Source organism: Anthonomus grandis, chromosome 10 (assembly GCF_022605725.1).
Source record: "Anthonomus grandis grandis chromosome 10, icAntGran1.3, whole genome shotgun sequence".
NCBI classification, from domain to species: Eukaryota; Metazoa; Arthropoda; class Insecta; order Coleoptera; family Curculionidae; genus Anthonomus; species Anthonomus grandis.
This window is the reverse complement of record NC_065555.1, coordinates 10,666,027-10,676,916: the sequence shown is the minus strand read 5'-3', so window position 1 is coordinate 10,676,916 and position 10,890 is coordinate 10,666,027. Positions and strand designations below refer to the sequence as shown.

General features: G+C 33.3%; 1 protein-coding gene across 1 annotated transcript; it reads right to left on the bottom strand.

The window, feature by feature from the left end:
- Positions 1–7,514, bottom strand: LOC126741385 (uncharacterized). The gene is made up of 3 exons (XM_050447779.1): positions 7,400–7,514; positions 3,713–4,497; positions 1–297 (listed from the first exon to the last, which is right to left on the bottom strand). The coding sequence occupies exons 1-3, from the start codon at positions 7,512–7,514 to the stop codon at positions 1–3; spliced, it is 1,197 nt and encodes a 398-aa protein (XP_050303736.1).
- Positions 7,515–10,890: the final 3,376 nt, after the last annotated feature.

Below are 10,890 nucleotides of genomic sequence, written 5' to 3'. Positions count from 1 at the left end.
TTAACTCGTTTGCGGTCTTAAGAGAAATTGAATAATAACCATAAGATATGATGTTACGCTAGATATCACTAGACCTAACACTCTAAAATTGATATCGAAAAATCCTCCTGCCGAAAGGAAAGGTATGTTGGAGTAGCTTTGAAGGGCAAATAATTTTAGTTCATCTTGAACCAGATTTTCATCCTCGTTCTTCGTTTGAAAGGGCACCTTATTTAATAAATAAAAACAAGTCCTGGTAGTTTTTTCTCCTTCTTTGGTGATTTGTTCTCCGTAGTAGGAAAATAGGTAAGCTTGTCCCTAAAATACAAAAAAATTAATATATTTAAAGCATACTTGCGGTGTTAATTCCTAAACAAAAAATCCGATTTACAGCAGTTTGAATTCCTTGAGCATTATTAATTAAAGAAACAATTTTTCTTTTTCAAGGATAATTCCTAAATAAGCGACAACCATTTAGGATATCCCAAGTATAAAAACAGTTTTTATTACCAACATATATCATGAATTGCTTTTATTACTAGATCCCAAATCCGTTTGAGTGATTTTTGGGACAGAAAAACTAATATACAATTTTTTCATATTTTTTAAATATCTTAATTGTATTAAAAAAAAAATAGGCAATTTCAAAAGGCATTGAAAATAATTTGCAAATTCGACTATTTTGTGTACTTTTATTTATTAAAGTACCTAATACACTGTGACAATACGTAAAACCAATCTTCCCTATTATAAAATTATTGAATATATTAACAGCTGACATTTGTCCTAAATTGTTCTCATGAATTTTTATAGAATTTAGATGCTAACATATAAAATTAAAAAGAAATCGTTAATGGCATTAGCAGTATGCTGAATATTGACATACCTGACCATATACCTTAAGGTTTGCTTCTCTAAAATTGTTTTTCATGTTCTTCATAATAAAAAACAAGGAGTTTTCAGAAAGACCTTCTATTTTCAATTTAACGACAGACCATGGTAACGAGTAACAGAGCTGATATTGTGGTGGTGGATAAAGGAGTAAACTCGGTACTTTTAATAGACCTCGCGTTATTAAAAAAAAACATATTAAGTAAGTATCAGGAGAAGGTAAGTAAATATGCAGATCTAGCCTTCGAGATCCGACAGATGTAAATAGGGTCGAAGTTGTTGAATCACTAGAAACTAGCATATTAAAACTGGGACTGCACCCTTCAAAAAGCAGTTCATTCTAAACACTTTTGCCACATCATAAAATAATTTTTACAGGCATGACGAGAGAGTCCAAACCCTTTGATACTTATATCCGGAGAAGGTGAATTTTATCTAACCAATTGGCTGAGATGTGTGTCCATAATACAATAATAATAATAATAATAATAATAATAATAATAATAATAATAATAATAATAATAATAATAATAATAATAATAATAATAATAATAATAATAATAATAATAATAATAATAATAATAATAATAATAATAATAATAATAATAATAATAATAATAATAATAATAATAATAATAATACATACATACATGACATATTTGAGGAAGAGGGAAACAACTGACTCAGCAAATAAGTAACTTGCGATCCTTTTTCTTAAGAAAGGCTAAAACATCAGACATTCATTGTGCCACATATGAAGCAGACAAGCAGCAACTTGAGCTACCCATAAGGCATTTGCAAGGTACCATATCATAACTATAAGCCGGAACTAGATGTTGAAAATGAGCAACATAAATTGTATTAGGATCGCTCTTTTAGTTAATAACAATATCTTGAATCCGAGGCTAAATGTTTAAAGTTATCAACACTTATGCTATACCTGAGCTGACATACACATTTGGAATAGTCAAATGGATGGATACTCACTTTGAAAAAATTAAAAGAAATACTCGAACAATGATGTCAAAGGACAAAACCCACCTTCCGAAATCAGCGATAGAACGGGTAACGCTTCCAAGAGCTCATGGAGGTAGAGGGGTACTTGATATTTCATCTCTCCGTGATAAGAAAATAGTCAACTAGCAAAAGGCTTCCTTCAGAAAACTGAATTTTTCCATTCTACAAAGCGGCTACTTTGGCGGCAAAAATATACTCCAATACACCTACAGGCAGCTAATGTCAAACCAATTGTAGAGAAAGTAGACCAGATTCAACATTACCTGGAAATCAACTCAGTGCCGAAAATATCGGTATAGTTACATCGAACTACTGGCTGACTCATTGGGATCTATTCCAGGAAACCGAAAGATTTGTGTGAGCGATTCAAGATCAGGTCATAACTACTAGAAATTACCTGAAACATATTGTCAGAGATGCGGTAGTAGATGATAGTTGTGTAAATTCTCCGCTCGCAAGAAACAATACAGCACTTCACAGCAGGTTGTCCATCCCTTGCCAATATGAAATATTTCCATCGCCAGAACTGTATAGGCAAGATAATTCACCAGCTACTCAGAACTTGTCTCTCACTATCAATATACCCCCGAAAATATCCTGGAAAATTAAACACTATTAATTGTACTGGGATTGAAGTATTATTATAGACAGGACAATTTCGGCTAATCGACCAGTATCATTTTATTTGACAAAGGTCTAACACACACAATCTGCTACTAAAAAGCTAGCAAAATATAACGATCTTGCCAATGAGGAAAGAAAATGCTGTTCTTGTTTCTAATATAGTCTCATAGCCAGGTGTGTCATACCTAAATCTCTTTTTTCGTCTCGTCTTTCGCCATATTTAATTGTAAAACTACAGAAATCAACTATATTAAACGTCTATAATATCATATGAAAATCTCTTAATGTGCAATAGTTAAAGCCATTTTGCTTAAGTCGATGGCTAAGCAAGATAGTTTAGCGATGGATAGTTGATGATGGAGACTTAAAGACGAAAAAGTGATTTGTTCTTAACTACCTTTAAGAAACAAACAATTTTTTGCAATTTTTTATTTCTTACAGATAGCTGAAGTAATATTTTATTCAACTGTTCCATTAGGCTCATGTCGATCCCTCTTAGAGGCTTAGCAATCTTCCAGCTAACATCAAAAACTGTGATAATTTAAATCAGATCAAAAGGCTCTTGGGAACGTTTATTTTAAGTACGAAATTTTTAAAGAGTGTCTTTTATATTTAATTTTTTTTCTACAGTTTTGGTACTATTTTGTTTTACAATTTTAGCCCCAGGATAATTTTAATTTTAAGTTTCTTCTATTTACTGTGTTAACCTGAGTTTACGTTTTAATTATTTTAATTTTAGTTTTAAGTTTTATTCTTATATTTGAGACCTAGTATAGATTTTGTTTGTAATAGTTGTTTTAGGTTCATCCTGTATGTCATATGTGCCTGTATCACATTTGGCGCAAACTTTGATTCTTGATAAATAAAATTTTAAGTAGATATAGTAGATTACGTTTTTAACTAATTTATTTGTAATACCCTTGAAGATATGATAAATAAAATATATTCTTATTATTTAATAAACATCAAATTACGCAATATTGCCATAAATTAACCGACGTTTTATATCTTTGATGATTTTCGAGATTCAAATTTGAATATTTTTTTTAAATATCGAATTTAAGGCCCTGTTCATAACTATGTAAATTTCTGCTTACAAATGAAAAATTATTATTTAAATTTGCTTGATCCATTAATACATATAAGGTAATGATCAAATATAATATTAGAAGTATAAAATATAATATTAAAGTAAACTTACTAAATTAGCAAATATCCATGCACAAACAATCCCAACGAATAGTGACCATTTATGCTTTTCTTCCTCACTCCTTGGGGTTACATAGAAATCAATTATAAACGTCACCTTAGCTAAAATATTCGCTATACTAAATACTATCATCGACAAAATTATTCTTCCAAACATTTCGTTAAACCTCTTAACCAATCGGCAAAGATCGTAGTGCATAGTCCTAAATGTTCGCACACTATAAAAGTGTTCCGAATTTAAAATGAAACTTAGCCTATTATCAAGTTCAGCTTCATCATCATTTTGCTTAGCATTACTATTCGTCTTTAAAAAATGCTCCGTTTTATATTCCAATAATTCGTTTAACTCTGCAAATCTCATCTCGAGTTTTCTAACTAAAGCTAACAGCAATAACAGCAGCAAGTTATACATGTAGAATTCTAAATCTCTAAATATTACATATTTGTATGTTGACCATCCGAAATTAACCAAAAAGAATGAGGCGTTAAGGCTGACCAGGCTCCCGATACAGAGGTTGCATATCAGGAAGTTCCTCCAAAAATGATTTTTTTTAATGGCAAGTAAAGGTCCGAATAGCTGATTTCCTTCGGGATAAAGCTTGGAGAAAAACTGGAAGAAGTCCTCGCTGTTTTTCGGCATATACAAAATAAATGTAACTATGCTTGCAGTTAGAAAAAAGTCACTCACGTTGGCTGCTGTGGTCGCGGCCACTTGTTGGTTTTCGAAGCTTACTTTTTTGCCTTGGAGGGATAGGATGTGACCAGACAATACTAAAACTATAAAAAATAAAAGCGTTAAATAAAACTATAAAGATATTTGAGTGTTATTTGATAATGTAATAAAAGTTGTTTAAAAATACTAGAATTAGATTTTAGATTAGAAATAATTATTTCTATACACCTGTAAGTAGATATACAACCATATATAAGAAAGATATAATACCGTGCCAGAATGAAAAACGTGGCTTTTTATTAAGCAACTTTTTTTATTGGCTTTTACAATGTTTTAGTTTCAAAACAAACCGAAAGAAAGAAACCAGTTTAATTTTGCATTTTTTAATTTTCTTTTTACGGAAAGGCACTGTCACAAAAGAGCAAATCCCATGGTATACTCGAGCACGAGTAGCGCTAGTGCTACGAGATGCCTAAATATATTTTTTTTAAAGTTATGCAATTTGTATTGTTCAGGAACGACGTTCTTTGTGAGCTAGTTCTATAGATGCAATTCTCCATAAAAATGAGTTCCCATATAGCAATGTTCTAGGCATCTGCAGATACACTCGATATTCATGAGTCACATCTGCTTGTCGAGAATATCTTGTGCGTATAGCGAGCGATGTATAGGAGATTTAGAAATAACTAGGCCCCTCTTCTGGATGAAACCAAGCAGCTTCAAAGTGTGTTGCATAGCTGTTATCTGACGCCTACGGTAGTGTTGGGCGACTTAAAGGAAAGCACTAACGTACTGGACAGGACGCATCCCTGAGGGACACCATCGGTAATTTGAAAGTTCTGCAAGGTGTATCCATCAACGACAACCTGGATGGATCGGTTCTCGAGCAAGCTTTGAACCAAGCAACAGTTTGTTCAAGAAGTTTTCATACCAGTCCCTATCCACTGCCCTATTTTTGAACTATTCAGAGCTATTGCACAGGATTCGCCATATTTCTCGATAGCCTCAGTCCAAACATGCGTGTCATAGGACAACAGATACCCAGTAGACCGGTGTTTTCGAAAACCATACTGACGGTCGCTAATGATGTTCATGGACTCCAGGTATTTTAAAATTTGCTGATTGACAAGTTTCTCCATTACCTTGCCGATTGCAAGGACTAAAGCAATCAGACGATAATTGATGGGTATTGTCCTTTTTCCTTTTTTGGGTATCGCTTGAATCCGCGCAAGCTTCCAGTCTCCAGAAAAGAGACCTCTTCTGTATGAAAGAGCATAGAGTTTTCTTAACGATGGTGTCAGCATGACAGCACACTTTTTCAATACTATTAGCGGTATTATATCAGGGCTTTGTTGGTGTCCCCTTTAAGAGGTTTTTCAAGATCTCTATGATGCAAGACTATATCTAGCATTGAAAAAGCTTTTCTTAGCAAAGTCGGCCTTGTGAAAGATCCGCAGTAGAGTTTGATGCGAACATCTGACCCAGCAAGTTTGCTTTTTCCATTGCGGTCATTGCAATGAAACTCTTTTCTCTCAATGGCCGAATTTTTGAATTACAGAAACCTTGACCAACTGTACTTACTGTAACTGAACTAATAAAGTTCTATCAATCGTCTACATTTTGATATGTCAAATGTTGAGCAGCATAACATTTTCTATTCAACTGTACCAATAAACGCTGAATCAGTTAACGCACAAGCAAATAGTAAGCAAAAATGTGCGCTAATAATGGATATTTTATCGACTTCAAACTTTGGTTGGGTACCCTATATTATTTCATAGTGATGTATAACTAAAATAAATAGATATGATGAATATTAGAGATTCTCCGTAAGGCTATGAAGTAAATTCATAATAAATACAAAAACAAATATATTACATTTTCAAAAATAGAAAAAGCGCCATCTAAACAGTGATATTCTTTGTTTCTACTGCCCGTAATAAAATAATTTTACAAACAAAAGTTTAAACAATATCTCATGATTATATAAAAAAGCACATAATCCCCTTCACGATTGACATATTTTAATAGACATGAGATGTGGCTACAAATGTATGTACCTAAGATGTAACTTTGGCACACCATCAGTTGTGTCTCTGGAAGGCGTGCAATTGTAATACTCTAAGACGGTTGTATTTCTGGAAATCACATTAGATTCCAAACTCTCCTGGTACGATCATGCAGACATTAGAATTAAGAGCACCTGGAGTCTAACCTAACATCTTTCACTGGATCTACTCATCTATTGATAAATCTCTTCTTACATACGAGGCTATCATTTGGTAGTCCTGTATGGAGAATGAAAAAATTCAAACTTAACTGGATAGAGTTCAACGCCTTACGTATCTCCCGCTTCTACACTTTCTGGTGCAATTCGAGGCAATGAGGACTCCGTCTAGACTACAGACCCTGAAGTACGAACTGGTGAGACTGGTCATACAAAAATCTGGTCACAGGTGGTACAGGAATGTCCTCTCTTTCGGATCGGCAGTGAGATATATTACCTGAGACAGTGGATTTTAATAGTTTTGTGACCATGTCGCAGGCAGAGAGGAGTGGCAAGACTCCAATGGACCTCCATTGCTTAACAGGGGGACAATCTGGTATACAGATGGCTCCATACTAAACAACAAAGCTGGTGCAGGGCTCTGTGGTGAAGCCCCATTTACCAGCAGGGCATACTCGCTGGATGAGTACGCTATTGTCTTTCAGGCTTGAAAGTCTTTGCAACTTTGAAAACTGAGCAGATTAATACTGTCGTATTTATCGGATATCAGGGCTGCCGTTAAGACTATTATGGCCGAAAAGGTGGGCAGCAGGATTCAACTTGTCTAGATGCCTGGCCACACAAGCTATCCCGGAAACGAGGAAGTGGACTCCCTTGATAGACTGGGATCTGCGAAATGGTTGGTAGGACCCGAACATATTATCAGTATAGCCAAATGTATAGCTGTTGCATCAATAAAGAATCTGCTAGATAAGCGGACCCTCCGTATATAGACGTACCTGGAATGAGACAGGCCCACATACGTGGGCCCCTCTGCTTGTCTCCCCTGACAACTACTGTGCTTAAAGAGAGCCGAAATCTGGCTAGTGACAAATCTTTTAACCGGACTAGCATTTAAGACACCATCTTCACACCACGGGTATTGCGGACAACCTGAAATGTCGATGGTCTTGGGAGGAGGACGAAACTACACACCATATTAGTAAGGAAAAAGGCCCAACTCACACTCGCGCTAGGTGCAAATATCTGGGTAATGCCTAGTTTACTTAGCGACATTCTTGAATAAAGTCTTTCAAACCAAAGTACCTCACTGGTTATTCCAAGGCTACTGGCCTCTGGTTACCCTAAGTGGGACACGATCGGTCCCTTAGGAGACCTATGTATTTAACAGCTTCCTTGGTTGCCCACTGGCTTACAATTCATTTATTTATGGTATATTCCTATAGTTAATATTCCTAAGTACAATCAAAATCGAGTGGAAGAACTTGTTCTAGGAATGTGCTACATACTAGAAAGGAATATTCTTTAATTAAGATTATTATTAAATTATTATTGGTTTTAAGAAAATTAATTATTTGTCCACTATTGTATCAGCAATAGTTTGGTTAAAAATTAATTTTTTATGCAAATGATAATTTTGTACATTTATTAACTAATTAACATTTTTGATTTACCTATATCTCAACATTCATTTTTTATACCTATATATTCCATATCAATTCCAATATCATTCCATCTTTATTTTGATCTATTGTTGGAAAAAATGACAAAGCGGGATCAACTTTTATTCTCTAATTTTATAATCGAACAACGAAATTAATGTGATAAAAGAACTGGGCATTTTTTAGCATTGATTCCTAATTCTTGCTTTGGAATTTATGGATTTTCTTTAAAAAATATTTGGTGTTAGTACGGTTATTTTTATTTTATTTTTCCATAATGAAATTAAATCTATTTTCCACTAAACTTTATTTTTCCACTTGATAACTATGACATTAGTTGTAATAGATTTTAGGGAAAACCATCATAGGAGATGAATAAGGTGGTTACATTCTCTTAATGCGTAAAGTGGTAATCTTAAGATAAAGTGTAAGCTTTAATGGACTGAGCTTTATTAGATATTTTTAAGTTATTAGACTTACCTAATAAAAATATTGCCAATGGATAAACAACATGTCTTTTCTCCAATAATATAAAAATCTTCTTAACATAATAATATGGCATTCGTTGAGTTCTTCTCCTAAATAGCCCACTGAACATTGTTATAGGTTCAATCCTATAGAGTTTCGACATTGTTGCAAAAAGTTCATGGCGTCCTCTCAAACTTCACCTCACTAAAAAGTTCGTATATATCAAACAAAAACGTATTTTATAAATTAAACTACAAGAAAAAAGTGTCTGACATGTATATGGATTAATGTACTTTGTGGACAATTACTCACCCTAATTGAATTCTTGTATTTAATTGAAATTAGTCCGGTACATCAACTCACAAAACGAACATTAAACAGAACACTATTTATTTCGTCACGACCTATTTGGCGCCCTATCGAACTCTGACCGCTAAAGGTGGCTAAATTGTTTTCTCGCATGTTCAAAGAAGCCGTCTTTATTATCGTCTATCTCTTAATTAAAATAACCCAATTCTCGGCCCTTATAGCTTTAATTTGCTTAAGAGTTGTAAATAATACCTTGACTGTTTTATGTGATGAACTAAAAGGGTCAACGCATAAAAGCAGGCGTAGCTATGGACACATATTACCCACGAAAAAATGTCATTGGTCTAGAAATAATATAGTTGAAAGTATGTACATACGCATTAAGGGAGAACGTGTTTTATGCAAATCTTATATACGTATCACTTTTAGTACTTAGATTTTTTATAAATCAAATACTGTAGAACTAGAATTACTTAATAAAAAAAATTCCTGAAGAGTGGAGAACTTAACTGGATTGTTTAATTAATCAGTTGTGTTAAAGAATGGGTTTATCTAATTAAAGTTTGATCAATGAAAATAAGAAATGTTGATCTTGCTAAATGTACTTTTAATTAAAATAAACCGATGGAGTTAAACTGACTCAAAAGATTCGTAGTTTGGTTTCTAGATGGAGGGTGAAGTAAGTGACGCTTCGATTTTTTCTACTTCATTATAGCTACTAATATATTAATTTGCCACTCTCTATAAAAAAAAACTCTTAAGAAAATTACTTATGTTAAACAAAAAAAAAGTTATTCCATTTCATAAAGTCGAGTTTCATAATTGTGGAACAACTAATTAAAACTTATAGAAAAAGAAAAGCAGGATGAAATATTAACAAGAAACTTAGCATAAGTGATGCCATTTTTGAGTTTTTAGAGACTTTCTACTCGGGCATTAATGGTGGTAACGTGACTGAAGCAGCTTGTTTCGATTTATCAAAAGCAATGTAATCAGCAGCTTTGTCACTATGGCTTTAGAGCCATTCTTTGGTTTAAAATATAAAGCAGCATGTTACCAAGCAAGAACAGCATAGGACATACCAGATTGAAAGACTGCAAAGTAGAATGAGAGAACTGGGTCCTGTACAATGCAACTTTTTAAATAGTGTAATAGATATAAATTCTTTGCAAGTCGATCCGCCATATATGCCTACTGTCCATATACTCCTTCCACAGAAAGTGAAGATCGACTCCCAATCATACGACCCTCTCATTTGTCAAAGACTATCATTACTTATTATTAACCTTCATATATTTCAACCCCGGTCTAAGTGCACTACATATTGTTTTATAAATTTACATCAACATAAATAGTAGTAGTAGGAAGTCACATACATTTCTCAATCAAACGACTTCTAAATGCGTGACAGTCTTCATTCAGAAAAATTTTATCAAGGCAGTGGCTCAGTCTGGTTTTGTTGCATATTGTTTATTTAAGGCTATAATTTAGCAGGACATCCAAGGTGTTACTGTTATCTTCAACAAACATGCTTGGAAATTGCCATGAACGTTTGAGCCCTGCTTAAATGTAATCTATTTCTCATTTATTTGTCTTGTTTGTTATTCTCCGAATTTTATTTTAAGTTTTTAACTGATATGTTATTAAATTTTACTGTGATATTTTCTACAAATCAATTTCATTGTTTTTCAAAGTGCTTGTTTTTATTTTTGATCCTAATTTTACTTAAAGCCGTTTCATGTTATTTCATTTATAACTAATTTATTTCAGAATAGTTATAGTCAATTAAATATTTAACCATAACATATTTTATTTAAATAATTATTAGTTAAGGCTTGATCGTGTTAGTTAGAGAGCATGGAGGAAAAACTATAATGGTACCCTGCCTATCCAAAATTACCCGACAAAATAATAATATCCCACTGCCCATTTCAAGAAGCCAATGAACTCTCTAATTTATCTAAACATCAAAATATTTAACCATCTTCCAGTGCATATAAAGAGTGTTAAAACGTTTACAAGTTTTAAAGGATCAATCGAAAAAAACTCTT